This window comes from Anas platyrhynchos, chromosome 9 (genome assembly GCF_047663525.1).
Source record: "Anas platyrhynchos isolate ZD024472 breed Pekin duck chromosome 9, IASCAAS_PekinDuck_T2T, whole genome shotgun sequence".
In the NCBI taxonomy this organism is placed as follows: Eukaryota; Metazoa; Chordata; class Aves; order Anseriformes; family Anatidae; genus Anas; species Anas platyrhynchos.
Genome location: NC_092595.1, coordinates 10,991,329 through 11,008,967, shown reverse-complemented (window position 1 = coordinate 11,008,967; position 17,639 = coordinate 10,991,329). Strand labels below are relative to the sequence as shown.

At 42.5% G+C, this 17,639-nt stretch overlaps 1 protein-coding gene across 29 annotated transcripts in view; it reads right to left on the bottom strand.

Annotated features, from left to right (window-relative positions):
• Positions 1-17,639, bottom strand: part of LPP (LIM domain containing preferred translocation partner in lipoma) — a 381,390-nt gene that overhangs the window by 44,885 nt on the left and 318,866 nt on the right. For 27 of the 29 annotated variants that reach the window (XM_038183924.1, XM_038183916.1, XM_072042613.1 and 24 more), the window contains one exon: positions 14,182-14,351. In XM_038183924.1, the coding sequence (XP_038039852.1) occupies positions 14,182-14,351 (170 nt within the window). Of the gene's footprint in view, positions 1-8,849; positions 10,036-10,545; positions 11,779-14,181; positions 14,352-17,639 lie in introns of those variants that run through there. The other 2 variants (XM_038183930.2, XM_038183929.2) reach the window with 2 other exon arrangements.

Genomic DNA, 17,639 nt, shown 5'->3' with positions numbered 1-17,639 from the left:
ATTTTTAAAAATTATTAAACATTATGTACAAAGAAAACATAATTAGCTCCTACGGGATGTAAAAAAATTACCCATAAATGAGGGGAAAATGGATAACCACTCCTGGGTTTGCCACTTGTGAATTATTTAATAATCACTCCCCAGCAGATGGAATATATTTATCCACCCCATTGGAGCCCATTTTGCAATTTATTTACGCTGCTTTAAAATGATTATTTATTTAAAAAATAAACAAGGTATTCACAAGGGAAAATGGAAGTAAACACAAACTAAAAGAGAAAAATGCATCTTTTAAGCTTCTTCAGTTAATTTTAGGGAATTTCCATTGAAAATCACTTGAATCCTCCTTACTTATCTTCAGCTTTAAAGGACAGAAATTGAAAAATGTTAATGGAGTCAGTCTAGAATCCTCACAAGAGGGGCACTTTATGAGATAGGAGTCTGTGCCTCTTACGGAGTCATTAACCACATTGTCTTGGGTAACAGAAATCTGATTCAGCTCCTATTCTAACAGAATACATTCACATCAGGATCAGTGGGAGCAGGTCCATGGCTTAGACTATTTTGCTTTGTAGGAACAGTTCCTTTGTCTAACCTAGAGTGACTCTACACCAGTGGCCCACCAAACAGCAGTTAGCCTTGCCATTTCATTAGCTACTTATTCTAAAAAAAAAAAAAAAAAAGTGCCATAAATCCAAAAAGTATTATTTAGTATTGTGCAAGTGTATGAGTTTACTGCCTGTTTCTGAAATTACAATAGCAATTCTGATCAAAAGGCCTTGGCCACCCAACAGCAAAGTGTGCTACCGATAACTGCAGTCATTGGGACAAACCTGAGAGAAGTCCACAGAAGAAAGACAGACCTGATCCAGGCAGATAACAAGTCATTACAGATGGATTCAGACTTCAGTCCTGTGCCAGTCTGTGTGTATGTACAAGTATGTATTAGCTGTGTAAGGTTGCACAAAAGCTCTGCTACCCAAGTGGGCACAGATGGTTTAGGAAACAAAAGTCATCTGGGAGAAGTCAAGAGACTTCCTGACCCAGAGCATAACACAAGTTTCCATACTTTGCCTGCACTAAACAACAACAAAAAAACCAGCCCCTCACAAAAAAAACTGCAAGAAAAAAACCAACAAAACCACACACAAAACTAGCTGCTGTTGGTGAAACCTTTTCAAATTTTTTTCCAAGAATCTACTATAATTTTCTTGAAGACCAGGGAAGGTTATTAATGGCTATCAAATGCAGGAAAGTCCCGTTACAAGACCATCATCAATGGCTGCTGGAGAAAACACTTTCAAAAGTGGAAGAACCACCAGATGACTTAGTTGCCAAGAGTTGAAGTCTCCTTGTCAAGAGCAAGTTAAGAGACCAAAAAGCAGCAAGTTCTTCAGTCACTTACATGCTTTGAAGAAATGCTTCTCCGAGTCCCAAAGATAACGGCTTTCTCATACCTTGTTTCCCTTCCCCAGACCAAGAAAATCCACAGATAATACAGGGCAAAAAGTTTTGATTTTGCAGAAGAGAGAACAGAATTGCAGACATGGATGCCAGGGCTTTGTCAGATAACTAGTTTGGTAGAAGGGCTATGCTATTTTAACTGGTATAGTGAATGCTGTATGGTTTTAAACTTAAAATGAACTACCAGCATAATACTAGTTAAGAGTTTTGACTGAGAAGAGCAAATTGCTGTGTTCTTCTCTTTGCTAGGAAATGGCTCAAACAATCAAATCTTCCCTTGAACTTGGGCTTCTACACTTCTCAACAAGCAAGCCACACGGACCTCGAGAATTTCAACATCCTGTAAGGGCAGAAGCAAATTCACTGCATATTACTTTCAGAAATGCAAATCAGATTTTAGAAGTCGTTTCCATCACAACAATCTCACATATGATTATGGACACAAATACAGATGTGCACTTCTCCATCTCTGCCGGGATGCGGATGCTGCAGGCAAGGGAGTGCAATGCTCCTCTGCCCCCTCCTGAGAATGCAAAATGGAAGTGTCAAACACTTCATGTGGAGTTATGCGCTCATTCATTTTAAAGACAGAAAGGATTAAATACATCTACATAAAGGAAAGAAAAAGTGTTTAAACAACAATAAAAGAAGATTTAGTGGTATTAATAAAGAACTCCCTTAAACCAGCATGTCACCATTAAAGTAATTAATAGGGCATGCAAGACACTTCAGCAGAAAGTGAGCAGAGCTCACATTAGAGCCTTTTAAGTTTTCACATGACCTTAAGATAGACTATGGCATTTCTGTGCAGAAGTACCCTCTAAAACAGAGATGGGGCATTCAAGTCCATAAAAAAGTGATTTTAAAATTTAACTGATACGGTGCAAGTCTAAAACGCAAAGGTTAAGGGAATATTAGAAGGGCAATAATTCTATCTGATTAAACTTTTATCTGAAGTGACAATAAAATGTTCAGAATGAATTAAGGATTTTATTAACAGATGCAGCAGCTCTATAAAAGAGATCAAAATCCAAGTGGCAGAGAAGAGGAATTTTGCTTTTTTTTTTTCCCTGGTCTGGATGGAGGTAATATTACTATAAAACTTTAATCTTATTGCCATGCCACAGTGAGAGTAAACCTGTCAGAGGTAAAAGAACAAATCTAGACAGCTTTCTCTTCCTCCTCTATGCTGCAAGGACCTCTTTTCAGCATATAAGGAAGAATACATGTATTATTCTACATATGGCTTTGATCCTAGAAGTGACAGACATGTAGACAGGTTACGTGCTGGCAATTCACCCGGACTTCTGTGGGTTGCGGCAGTCCCTGGGTGGTAAGCACAGGTCAGTTATATGGACCGTTCCAAATGAGTACTGAGCAGAAATCAGTGCTATGCCACTAGGGACCCTTCAGCACATTTCAGCCTTTCCAAAATGGAATTAACTGTTTGAGGACTACCTCAGGTATTTTAGTTAACACCTTTGTGCAATAAAAGGATCACACTGATTTCCGAGCCCTTGAGCAAATGCGTTTCACTACCGTAGGCGATTAAATTTACACCAGCCATAAATCTGTGGAACAGGATAAAATAAAAGCCTCCTGTGAAAATCCTCAGCCAAAGCAAGGCACGTATCACTTAGAGCAGGGCTCAGTCCCATCAGAGTGGTTTAGACTCGGCAGTATTTGCCAGCCGTGACTTAGGCCATCACTGGTTTTTCCCTCAATTCTGGCAACTCGGTTGCCTTGGTGATGGCTGCAGTGCCTGTGGGAGGTGTGCTGCAAAACACCTCCCACCCGTTTGGCTTTCCTAGGAAATCCGGAGCCTTTTGCTGCTGGCAGCAATACCACGGTGGCTCTTCCACTGCCCTCTACACCCACCAGGGGCACAGCCTGGCCCCCAACCCACCCATCCCACACCACAGCCTCCGTGCAAGGACCCAGGGCTCAACCCCTCTTTAACTCTCCACAAAGCCACACCACGTACTAAAGCCTTACCAAATGCTGAGGAGTGAGCCCAGGAGACAACCTCAGGGATGTCCAAACCTGGTGTGCATCCTTCTTTTACCCTACTCTACCCACAAGGAAAAAAAAAAAAAAGAGTGGCTCCAAAGAAGAGCAACCAACTGCAAATTGCCAGGGAGACTAAGATGTCAAACAAATATTTTTCTTTTCACAACAGAACATAAATATTTGGCAGCACATTTAATTTAAAAAGTCTAAAAGTTACTCAAATAGAGGGAGGAACGTTGCTATGATGTTCGCTTGCTTCCTAAAATATGACCAGTCACAGATGGCTTGCTGTAGGAAATATTAAATAAATTTTTAAAAGTGTTGTCTGGCTTATGCACAGATTGCATTTACACAGATACCTCTGTTGGTGGAGCGCCAAGATGGTGTATTGGTTCAAACATGTCCTTAAACAAAAAACTACATTGTCAAGAGCTAATGGAATATTCATACTTAAAATCTCAATTCCTGATAATAATCAGTGTTGAAATGTAAATTAACTTCCAGATGTTATTTTTTTTTTTTTTCCCCCACTTGCTGCATTTCCCTTCACAAGTAAGGGAACTACCCAGGTCAGTAGCAGCTTTTCAGTTTTGGGCACCGTAACCATTACTTGTTCAGAATTTTGGAGCAGTTTGGAAAGGACCTGTATGGAGAGCACCAGGTAACATCAGAGTTGTACAACAACCGAAGTGCCATGAAGCAGTATTAGAGTCCAAAAGCACAGATGTAAATACGATGAGCAACAGCATTGGACTATTGAATGTTAGCAGATTAACTGCCGCAAGAAAATGAAAACCAAAACAATCAACACAATACAAAGATGTTTTGCAGTCCCCAGCATTTGCAGCAGTCCATTCCTATAGTGCCTGAAGAAGCCTGTAAAATTCCTGCTTTATACTTGATTGCTGTTCTAAAAACAAGCATGTTACTGAAGGGTCCTGTTCTACAGAACAAGAACATGTCACAAAGCTCAGTTTTTGATGACAGGGAGGCCTTGGACGAGCTGGGCATGGTACATAACATACATTACCAGTTTCCAAGTCCCTGCACTTAATGCACTGTCTCAGAGAGCTGGGCAGTGAAGCTGCTCAGAGGATTACAGCATCAGGTTGCTGTGAAAAACCCATGTGGTGCTTCTGTGTCAAATATTTGTCAGGAAACAACAGGCAGGGAAAGCAGGGGCAACACTGTGCAGATCTCATCACACATTTTAAACCATCCAGGGGCCTTGCCAGCTCCCCGCAGCATGGCAGGCTTGCGGATGTGCCCACCAGTGCAACTGTCACCCTGATGCACACGGATGGTTCCCAAATGATGGACAAACGGTCCCCAAATGATGGGTGCAGACACACGGACCATGAGGATCGTTGGCTGCATTAACCAACGTGTGTTCTGCTGCTGTGAGAGCTGCCACCAACCAGCACAGTCATCGCTTGTCCCCAGTGAATGCAACAGCTGAGCAGTACCAGATTCCAGCTATAATCTGGTCTTCCTTCTGCCCAAAATACCCCAGCGAATGATTTACCTTTTCAGTTAATATTGTACTTGGCCCACACCTTTGTAATCAGTGCAGCTGTGAGAGAAAACACTTGCAATTTGCTTTTACCCTCTATAAGCACCAAACACTCATGATACTCTTAGAATCAATAAACTTTCTCTCCTGTCATCATTCGTGCTTGTTGTGCTTTCCCTAAACTGGCATGAATTTGTTTTTCTAACCAGAAATCTACCGAGCCCATTGGGGTTTGTGCGTGTGCGCGATGGCAAGTTAAACAGTTTCCTCTACTGCAAATAAACATCGCACGCAGGCAAGCTGATGTCCTGGAGTGAAGAAACAGAGGCAGGACGCTAGAGGGAGGATCGACTCGCAGACTGAGCTTCTGCCAGAGCAAATTCCTCGGAGTGTGGCTTCACCACGGAGACGGGTTGAAGTGGCAAGCTGCGAACGCCCGCTCGCCTCCCTGGCAGTCGGGCTTGCAAATTGCTGTCTGGACCAAAGCGAGAGGACATCTTGAATAAGAGCGAGCGAGACAAGGCTTTCTGTTTTCCAAAAGGCTGCTAAGGGTAAATCATACCTGCTAAATCCACACACAGCCCAGGACAGAGTCAGCTCTATTACTGGCAGCTATCACAGCCTGGCTGCGAGGCCTGGGCTTTACCAGCAGCTCCACAAGCATAAGAGCAAACCTTTTGGTTGTTTTGCACCATTGCTAACTGTATTAACCTGCTGTTTTCTTGTGCTAATTCTGAGTTATCTGTGGACACTGGCATTTTGACATTACTGTGTTGAGCAGGACAGAGCAAATTCAGTAATACATGGATCCGATGGAAATGCACACCTAAATTACAGGACCTATTCCAAACAAACCACAGCCCTTCAAAATAACTGCCTTCAGTGGTTTGAAGGGACAAACAAACTACATGGGATTATAAGCAAGCAGTAAAACTCATGGAAGGGAATACTGTCACAGTACCTCCCACCCTCCTGTTTTTTTTTGAGAGCCCTCACTCAGCTTCCAGCTGCTCTTCACATTCACCTTATACCATTGCCCAAGTCCCCAGTGTGCAGTGGTTTGAGGAGGGGAAGAAAAAATAGGTAACCCCTTCACCTGAATATCTCTGCAGGCTTAACTGCAGCTAGGCAGCGTGTTGGGACATGGAAGGCCCACGCTGCACACTGCAGGCTGTGCTCATGGTCCTGGACAAGTTGCTTGAGCTCAGAAGTGGAGGAACCGGAGCTAGGAGATGACTCCTGGATCTACCCGTACCTAGATCAACTAGATCTAAACCATTCTTTAGAAATGCCTGCACCGCCTGTCCTTGAAGGCTTCCAGCAATATTCATGCCCTTTCTAAACAAGCTGCATTTAATCTTCTTGGGGACAGCTGTCTGCTTGCAATAAGCTGACAGTGCCACCGCCCTTTCCACCTACCTGCTGCTGTTTACCAGGAGGTTTGTATTGAGGTGGAGGCCACTGCCTGTCATCCACTGGCTCATCATAAGGAGAGTTTATTAGAGATGGATCTCTAGATGCTACTCAGGTAGCAAAAAGGATAAAAGCAGCAAAGAACATGCTGAGAAGGCAGAAAATTACAGCTGAAAGTAAAGCAGAGGTGAGTGCTGCAGGACTGACATCTAATATTCACCATACTTGATTGCAAATGAAGATTCTCCTACTAATGCTGTGTGCAAGACTTTCTTCTTGACTTATAAGCTGTTTCTGCTAGCTCTAGAAGGCATATGCAAGAGTTGGACTACCTTCTAAAGCGAGATCTCAACACACAGCTTGAAGTCATTGCTAAATGAATTCACTGTCCCCACTGCTGCAGTACGATCCGTAAGCAGATGTATAGCCAGGAGCCATAATGGCTCTACAGAAAGGGAAACTATTATCTTCCTAAGAATACACAATTAGTCAGTGGAGTTCACCCTGTGAGGTGAGAAATTCACTGAGTGGCAGCAGCTGGTCCTTCACAATGTCATCTTGATTCAGATATGCTAAGAACTCCCTCCACAAAGTTCCCATGGTATAATTTTTCTAGATTACACATGTCAAAGCAATGCTTTCTTTACATAATCAAATATGATAAACGTCCCTAATTAGAAGAGCTCAAGGCAGAGACAGGAAGACAACTGAAGATTCTGGAGATGCCAGTACACACAGGAGGAAAAATCTTAATTCTACTAAGAAATCACAGACACCCCAAGCAAACCCCAGTGTAGAGGAGGAGCCTTCACTTGATAAAGGACATATTCATGAAGATAAACCACAGAGAGGAGTGGGATATAATCCATCCATAGCAAAATTTTGGCCCACCAAGACATCTCCCACCTAGTTAATCAGCCCTGCTTCATGGCCAACCTTACAACACTGCTGTACCTCTTAAGATGCTATCCAGCACTGTGATGACTTTTCCAGAAGTATCCCCATTATAACACTGGTACCATCACGCTATTCAGCTCTGCAGTCCACAGCTGGGCTCTCTCTTAAGCAACACTCCACCCAACTTTCTGGAAAGTCAATTATACCAAGGTGGGGCCTGATCCTCTCGCTATCTGTTTCAATGTCACTCAGCTGCATTCGCAACAGTCAACAACATGAAGGGAAACAGCAACAGTAGGTTGAAAATAGGGCGCACAACACCTTTAATCCCATCCAGTGATTCAGAATGGTTAGCCAAGCAGATCCTGCTGTGCTGAGAAAAGAATAATGTTATTGTCTCTAAGCCACCCTCAGCAGACAGGTGTCTGGTCTAGCTCAGAGAATCCTCCACCAAGGTGAGCCCACTGCAATTCTTGGCAGGGCTGATGCTTCAATATCTTCTAAGATTACTAGGAGATTTTACTTTTACAGCCTCAGTTCGTAGACTTCCTTGTGCTGTCCTTGCTGGGCAGTGAGATGAATTGGCCCTGTCCTCTTTGATATGGCCCTCCGAGGAGCTGCTATACAGCATACCTCATCACCTCAAGGTATGCTTTCTCCCCTTCCTTTATAATTCTGGTTTAGAAAGGAGGTTACGAAAAAAACTCTGCCTTCTCCCTCAAAAAGGAACCTTTTCCTTCTGATTAGAGACAAAACAAGAGGCATGACACAACTCTTGTAACAGCTGATAGCCCACTGGAAAAAAAAGAAAAAGATTCACACTTCACATGGGTCAGCTAAGATCAGCATCTGCCCCAGTTTTGATAGAAGCTGCTTCACTGACATTCTTAGACATTTTTTTTTTTTTTACCTCCTAGACTTGAACTCCTGAAAGCTCCAGGTATAACTTCTGTAACAGCACCCTGTTCTCCTCTATTTTATGCTCTGATTGCAAAAGACCATTTACCGAAGCAGCAGTACTGAGCCTATGCCCCACTCCCCTCCCTCAACTTCCACCTGTGTTTTTTTAAATATACCAAATGAGTTGAAACTAACAGAAAGAGCTGGTAAAGTTATGGATTTATTCATTTTCAGATTTACAGTGATAATCAGTTTACAAGGAATGACAGTCATCTTTACCCCCTAGGATTTCCCCCCCCCCCAAAGACATCAGCAGTTGGGCCTAGATTAGCACAATTATTAAAGCTAATAATCGATAGGATCAGAGTGTGCCTGCAAGCAAGCCAAGGCTCTGGGCCCGTTTTATGTCTGCTATGCCCACAGGCTTCCTCCACTGAGGGCACAAAACCCAGGAGGCAGGAGGTGGCTGCACCGCAAGAGCAATGCTTATAGGGTCACAGGTTCAGCTCCCTGCTGCCGGTGACTCAGGCAGGAGCTCAGCACTAAAACGAGCAACACCAGCTTTTTTCTTTCTTAGGAGAAGACTAAAGAAGAGCATTGATCTCAATGAAATATTTCGAGGGCAGAAAAATTCCACCACGTAAAGAGTGCGTGACTTCTCTTTAGTTTATTTTATATTTTTGTTCCAGTTGTCATTTTGAATTCAAACTCTTTGGAAAGCAGGCATAATAGTCTTAATGATCCCATTGAGCAGTTTAAATTCAAATTGTGGAGCACTCGCAATACCATGCTGGCAGCACTTTCCATAAATTACTCTCAAATTCAATACGTTGCTTGACAAAAACAAGAATAAAGGGCTTTTTACTTTAAAAAGAAGAAAACTTGTATCATGAAAAAAAATCTTTAAATTATAGTTTCTCTTTTCTGGTCCAATTTAAATTGTTACATGGTTGCTAAATTAGTGCTGTAATCTCTGCTTACAAATTGCAGAATTATTTTTAAAAATAGATGTAATTTTACTGCAGGGATCAACCTCACGTTCAGCTAGATGTGCTGGAGGTGCCTTCTCTGCAGCAGGTTTCGAACAGCCACGTTCTTGTGCGAGCAACACCAGACACATGAAAGCTGATCATCGTTTTACCAGATATTTCCATGAGCACAAATTGAGTTAACACTGAGATTTCCTAATGATCAACAAATTTAAGCTTCCGCAGGATGCTCTGCAGCACCAGAGCAAATGGTGCAAAAATCCTGGCAAGCAATCTCTGGGGTAGGTTTTAAGGTTCTATTCTCATATCTTGTAGAGTGCAGCAGCACCTGGAAACCTCCATCGCTGGGTGTCCACAGGCACTTCCCTCAGGGCCCCGCAGTAGGCTGCATTAACTTAGGCACGACAGGAGAATTCCTCAGAGGCCAGGAGCATCTGCCAGAGCTTTCTGCGCTAAGTGCAGGTGCTCAGCACCTCTCAGCCCTCAGCCCCATACAAAGTTTATCTCCTACCATCAGCCACTGGACTGCCAGGAAAGGGGATAAAGAACAGAGGGAAATTTCCATGTCCTGAAGAAAGTCATTGGGACATCAGAGAACACCCCATTCACAAAACAGCAGCATCGGTCTTGCCAGACTGGTGTGTCTGGTTAACCTTGTGTTCAGTCCTTACAATAATACTGTATTTGGAAAGCAGACAGCTGGCACTGCTCTAACATCTTGCTCTTCAATCTTTTACAACAACAGTTCTACTGATATTACTCTTAACCTTTTCTTTGCACCGAGCCCAGCGCTAAAATCTCTTCAGCTACAGAGGAAGCAAACCAAATGTTTTTTGTCAGTAACTTGCCCTGTAACAGAGGAGGAAAGTATACTGATAACATATTGCAGGCAGCATTCTTCACATGTACGGCAATAAGCTGGTTACACTGGAAACCCTATCGTGATATTTCAGATGTTACTTGCCTGCCGTAAGGACTAGGAGACATCTGCCTCCTATTAATGCTTTATTTTTTTACAGTTGCTTTTAGTTGAGCAGAAGTGTCTTAATGGAGAAGACTGGTACTCTTTTAGAAATAACATTAATAATGAAAGAATCCTTGGATGCAGAGCAAAACCAGCAAACATTGGCAGCAGAACTCACTGCATTCACACAGAAGTGATAGTGACTGGCTTTTGGGTGGGGGAGGATTTTTTTTTTTTTTTTTGTGAAAAAATTAACTCTGGTACTCACATTTCTGTTAGTAAATGTTTTCAAACAGGTGAATGATTCCTTGGATGTTAGTTCAGAGACTTTTGGGGAACCTCATCTTAACTGGGTCACTAATAAAATCAGAAACAAAAGCAAAATACAACACTTCTGCAGGCTATTTAAGCCTGGTATTGACTAAATACCAATTAAATACAACTCTCCACAGTAATCTTAATTACTCCACCACAACTAAGAGTCACATAAACTGAGAAGATTAGCCAACTCTAATTGTTGAAAAAAAAGTGTATTTTTGTTTTTGCACACAGTTTTTGCGTGTATGAGTCACACAAGGGAATTATGAAAAACAAGAATTCATGAATTTGTATACCAGGTCTAGGCAAATATTAGAGTCGACCTTTTTTAATGTAAATGCAGCAGCTTGGTCTAATGGCCTACATAACAGACCAAGAGTTTTGAACACAGAGAGGTGGGGATGTGTGGTGGAAATCAGCATGAATTAGACCAGTAAATAAGCATCATTGAATTATTCAGATTGATACCAGCTGAGAACCCTGTTCCCAGAGCTGGCTGCAGCCACTGATTAGCTGTGAAGCCTTGGGCCAGCCAGGCGGGCTCCACCTTCCATGGGAATTCAAGCCCACAGGAACCTGGGTCTGGGATCTTCGGTCTCATTGATTTCCCCTACAGAACTTCATGTATCTTCTGATAATAGGACTTGGAAAAGCTCAAAAAAAAAAACAACAACAAGTTTGAGTCTTCAATGCAGCAAAATCCTTAGGTGCAGATTTTAGGCAGGGGATTAACTCTCATTAACTTCAGTATGACTGCATCACACATCTACTCATTCAGACCATGTCCTAGCAATTTAAGGGCCCCTATTCCATTTGCAAGAGCAACTTGCAAACCTACCCAGGCCCTCCCTGTACCCACTCATCATCCCACTGAACCTAATGCAGACACCTCATTTGAAAAATCAAGACGGTTCTATGACAAAAGCCTTTGGGGCTAAGGAGCACAGACCCCCTTGCAGATCTGACCTTCCACACAGCAGAGTCCTGAGCTTCCTGAAGGGTAACAAGACAGACTCCCTACACTTGCTTCTTCCAGGCTGTCATGGTTTTTGACTGGAATGGAGTTCACGTTCTTCATAGAGGCTCACATGATGCTGTTTTGGAGTTTTGATGAAATAGTGTTGATAACACAGCAATGTTTCAGTTGTTGCAGAGCAGCACTCACACAGAGCCAAGGACTTTCCTGCTTCTTGTGCTGCCCTGCCAGCCAGCAGGCTGGGGGTGCACCAGGAGCCGGGAGGGGACACAGCCAGGGAAGGGGACCCACACTGACCAGAGGGATGTCCCATGCCATGTGGTGTCATGCTCAGCTATAAAAGTTGGGGGAAGAAGGAGGAAGAGGGGCATGTTTGCAGCAATAGCATTTGTCTTTCCAAGAAACTATTAGAAGTGATGAATCCTGATCTCCTAGATCTCCTAGAAGTGTAGGAACACCTGCCTGCTGATGGGAAGCAGCAAGTAAATTTTGCTTTGTATGTGTAGCTTTTGCTTTACCTAGTAAACTGTCCTCATCTCAACCCGTGAGTTCTCACACTTAACTTTCTAATTCTCTCCCCCAACCTAACTCAGGAGAGCACGCAAGCAGCTGTGTGGTGCTAAGCTGCCTGCCAGGTTAAACCACAACACAGGCTATTGAGTTTAATGTTTACTTGGGTTATTTATTTATTTTTGCTGAATCAGATCACCAGAATCCTGCTTTTCCATTTCCATTCATGGTACCAGCCGCCCAGCTACCCATCAGCAGGACAATCCCTTCCCCTTCACGTGCAGCAGCATCCATCAATCCCAAAGTGTTTTGGGTTGAGTCCATAACCATTTTTTTGTGGATTGTATGAACATTTAAAGGCCCCTTCTGATTATATAAGAGAACGCTATTAAACATTTACTCATTCCTCTGTACTCAGAGCTGCAAAGCCGTATTGCAGAACATACAAATGCAGATGCAACCAGGCAATTATCATTCCTTTATCCCTTAAATAGATAGAAGACAAATTTGAAAGAAAATGAGGAACAGAATCCTTCTTCCTTTCCTTTTTTTATCCTTTTATCTCCCAATGTAGGAAGTTTACTGAACCCTTGCCAACAATTCACTCAGGCTAATGAAGTGTATAAGTAATGGGATTAAATAATCTTAAACCATTACTACAGTGGCTAATGCAGATGTTTTCCCAAACTAAAGCAGATGAGTGGCGAAGAATATGTGCTTGATTTAAAAAAGAAGAAAAGTATCAATCTGCAAGCAGATGAAGTCATTTCCATCCTGAAGTGAATGAAATATTTAACTCCAGTTGTATGAAGTTGCTCCCATCCCATTATGAAAGCACCTTCCTGAAATCTGCAGTGCTTTGCACGTGGTCAAACTTCCCACAAAATTAACCTTTTAGTTTTTATGGTACAATCATTTCAGTGCAAACAAAAAATGGAAATGTTTAAGAGGTGTATTTTTCAATCAAAAAGATCACTTAGTTTTTGAAAGTCAATTACCATGGCCCATCTATCACTGCCACTGCAAATAAGACAATCTTCCCTTTTTATATTCAATATTTCAGCAATAATCCCACTGCAAAGACTCCACAGAAACAGAAGGAATAAAGGAATATTGGTAGCATTTACAGAAATACCTATTACTTCTTTAATTATTGAAATACCAGAAATGTCAAAAAAAGCAATTTCTGCTTTCAGAAGTGCAGTCTAATTCTGGAAAAGCCTCACCTTCCCACCCCTAAAAAAAAAACAAACCAACAAATATCTATGGAAATAAAAGATGCTACAGAGCATACCGGAGGTGCATTAGCTTTCACAAAATTTTACCTTTTTCTTGCAAAGTTAACAGGTAGAACTTGGATGCTACAGTTACCAACCTTGAACTAGGCTTTAGTTTAAAATAATGTTAATTTAACAGTGCACAAAAAAACCAAACAGGGTTTATGAAAAGGACTCTGAATTTGAGGTTTACATGAAAACCCATGAATGCTTTAGGAAAGTTCTGGTGTTTATGGTGCTTTTCTCATTCTAAATGATAAGGATTATCCCAACATATTGTGTGCTTAGGTCACAATAAGGTATGGCCTCAGGTTAGGTGATGTTCCCTTAATTTGCAACTGTACAACTGGTTCCAATTGTCTTTTATAGGAGCCTCTTAAAAAGTGAAGCTCCTCAGAGCAACTGTTGATTGTTTGATTTAAGAGCTTGCTGGAAGCATAAAATTTTAGAATAAGGTAAGCTTCAGAAAAATATCCAATCCAAAAGTTTAGTGGAGAGACTTCCATTAATATTAAACAACACAAAGGGCAGTTTTAGAGGTATCTTGAGTCCCATCTTTCATTTTAGTGGGCATCAACATCTGTATGGGTTTTGGTATCAGGTTTCTCAATGCAAAAAAGCTTCTGAGAATAACACCACCTCTTAAAAAAGGAAATAAATTGCTGCATAGTCCTTACAGAGCTGAAATAATCACAAAAACCACCTCTTTCCCCTGCTTTGGCCACTTCATTTCAGTGCTTCATAAAAACAGAAATTGAAGTTAACCTAGGAAGCTGAAGAAATCCAAGTTCTTCTGAAGACCATGGAAAATTGGTGCTTACAGTACTGCCATGAGATTTACCTGCAAACTGAGGCTTTAACTATAACGCGAGAGTATTGCAGAGAAGGAAATGAACATTTCCATTGCCTAAACATTAAAAAACAAAGGGTAAATAAGCACGGGTACTTACGATATAGCAGGGTTCACAGTAGGCTTTCTTCTCCACTGCGTAGAAAGGCTGTCCCCTCAGCTTGTTGTTGCACATCATGCAGGTGAAGCACTCCACGTGGAAGACCTGGTCCATGGCCGTGCAGCCAGTGCCTTCCCCAACAACATTCTCCCCGCAGCGGGCACAGCGGCCTGTCACCAGAAGGAAGGGACATGGGTCAGTGCAAGCTCCCATCCTCAACTGCAAAGAGGGTGCTCCTGCATGTCTATGCTGAAAATCCTAAAATCGTTTTATTACTGGTACTACTAACAGTGACTATCCTAAGGAATCTGAGCCCCAGATGCAAACCATCCAGCTATCATCTTACCCAGCTATATAGTCACCCGCAGCTCCTCAGCTAGATGGGATAAACCTGTGCCTAAAGCCTTGCCTCTGCATGAAGGGGTTTTGTGGTAGGAAGACTCATAAAGCTGCCTGGTGGCAGCACAATTGTTACCATTTAAAGAGTAGTTTTTGCTTGTACAGCTTAAACCAATTCTCTCAATGGAGCCAATTATACCAGCAAAAAGACTTCGCTTTTATGATATTGCTAGTATAGCACTATCAATCTGTGCTCTTGCTGACGTGCTGATGCTGACATAGTTCCTATTTTAAATAAAAAGTAGTAGCTAAGGACTGAGTGATCACAAAGAGTGCAAAACCATCTCCCACATGGAAAAATTACTTTTTTTGTGCTTGAAGATTAATATGGATTAAGACACTATGTCTATTTAAAGTAAAGAAACTGATCTATGAATACTTGATTCCTACAATAATTCAAGAATTATTGAATTCTGATTATTGAATTCTGATAATAAGAAGCTACTAATAAGGACACTAAGAGAAGCTCTAAGAATTCTGTTTCTGAAAAAGATCCCTAACGCAATACACAAATATATAACACAAAAAAATCTGCACACACGAACATACAAGGCTTGCTTCCTTTTCTACATCGATGCTGAAGAACTTACAGGGCAGAAGTGAAGACGGGTTTTAGAGAAAGAGGATTTCTTAGTTCATGGGGAAAAGATATTTTCCTATAGAAGACTGTAGTGCAGAGATTATGGAAAAGAGTGGGTGAAAGGCACACCTTCGCACTTTTGCTCATGTGCTGAAAGGCAACCATTCATTCTAAACTGTGATATCCCAGGCAGATTTGAAGTCCTTGGCCAGCAGCCAGTGTTGAGAGTGGTTCACAGAAAAGGCCATGAAGGGAAGTTAGGTTAACAACCTCAGTCACCCTGCACAAGATAGCCTCATCAAAGGCAATGGAGCATCTATGGTCTGGGGCTTTACCCCACTCAAACCAGTATTCTCCAGCTGAAGAATAATGGTGGTGTCCCCAGTTGTGGGATCCTGCTTCCTCCTCTGTGCGTGGAGTAATGTGGTCACTGAGGGTGGGAAGGAGGGGAAGGAAAACAAGACCTGAAGTGAGAGAAGGAAGACTGAGCTCAAAATGGAATTACTCATAAAAACATATACAAGCAAGATGTACCTAGTAATACATGTATTTCAGTAATCCAACAATTATCATTGTTCTCTCATACCATGCTCTGTGTTTATTGACTTTATCCAGCAAATACTGCAAAACTTCCTAAGAGGACTCAGAAACGTCTTGTCACCCTGACAGCAGGGCTGCTGTCCCTGCATGGAACAGCTCCTGGCACCCATGTCACACGCTCGTACCTTCTTCCCTGCCTGCCCCAGCCTTCAGCAGGCTGAACAAAGCATGTAAGCTGCTTTTGTATCCCTCAGGAATGTGGCAAGATCATATAGATATGCATTTGAGATGCATTAGGAGAGCTTGGAAAAGAACCCAGATCATTCTGATTTGCTACCATGGCATAAGTGTTGTTGGCACTACGCTGGGCAGACGGTTCCTACTCTAACAGCTCCAAGTCTAAGCAACATGGAGAAAAAAAGTTACCAGATAAACCAAGAGAAACCTGGAAATCCCTCCAAAAAGGAATTAATAGATGTTGTTTTTAAGCTTAACCTTCTTTAGCATTTGTTATTAACATTCTGATTGACAGTGCTGGACTTTAATCACTCCACTGTAATGCTTCTTGTGAGGGCTCCTTTTTTACGAGCACAGGAGGAATGCAGGCTGCCCAGCATGGTGAGGAGGCTACAGAGCATGGGGGAAGAATGGAAAAAACCATGAGGACTAGGACCAAGTGAAAGAAAATCCCACAGAGAGAACCACGGGAGCAGTAGTGCTATGAGAAGAGGCAGGAGAAGCCTACTGTATGTAGCACAGGAGTTGCGTGTACAAGGGGAGAGCGCTGCTCGGTCCTGCGTGCGGACAAGACCGAGTGTGCTGCGGGGCCTTCTCCAAACTGCTCATGTAGCTGGGCTGTAATATGAAGAGACGTCTGGGGAGCAGTTAATATCTCTATATATAAAACATGAAATTGAAAGCCATTAGTGTATTACTTTACACAGTGTTTTTCCAGCGGGAATATTCCGCTGAAGAATTTATTTTCCCTGGTGTGCCATTCTGTGATCATCCGGTATTATTTTTATGAGGCATTTGGACACAGAATAATGTAGTGTCTATGCAAACACTTCTCAGCTTTCTTTGTTAACATCTGAGTAGAACATGTGGGAATCTTTTCTTCCCCTCCTCCTCTTCTCACATTCATAATTTAGCCACTCTTGCATACTTCACCATTTATCTTCCTCCTTGACCAAGGCATCTCTCCGTTTGGTGCAGAAACTCTCTATACGTGGAGCGTTCCTCTGGCTGCACTTCTTATGTCGGGAAATCTGGGTTTGCTTCCTAACTTAGATATGCAGTCTTGAAATGCTTGGCAACTCGCTCGGCGCCTTTGTAGCTCTGTCCTCTCTTTGAGCAAAGGGCATAAAGACATCTTCTCTGCCCCGAAAGGTGCCCTGAGGCTACATTCCTCCACGGCTCTGAGGCATTCCCCAGCTTCGCTGCTGGTGGCCAGGTACAGACCAAAGAACAGCACAACAGAAATCTTAGCCAGCTTCTCCCCTTGAAGTTGGTATTTCCTTAGGCTTTCCTTCCTCTTTCTGGGTTTTTCCACAGAAGATTCCCATTCAGGCAGCAACAGACTTAATCCATCTACATTTATGAGAAGTCCAGCTCCTGCTATTATGTACACAGACAGAAATGCTACTGTAAACGCTCGCACAGGAAAGCTTAAAGAAAGCTTCCTTTTTCAGAAGTTTATATGCAAATCGTAACGCTGTGGCCTGGAGCAAACCATGTTTTTCATGAGACACGGCCACTCCAGTGAGAATCAAAACACAAGCTCTGTGCCTAGCAACACCACCGACTGACTCACTCGCCCGAAGCGTAAAAGCAAGTCAGCCAAAATATTCAAATTTGGGAGCTTACAGTTGGCTGTCTGGATCCATGCAAAGGCACACGGGCAAATGTGGGACTGATCTGGTGTGCAGGGATGCAGCTG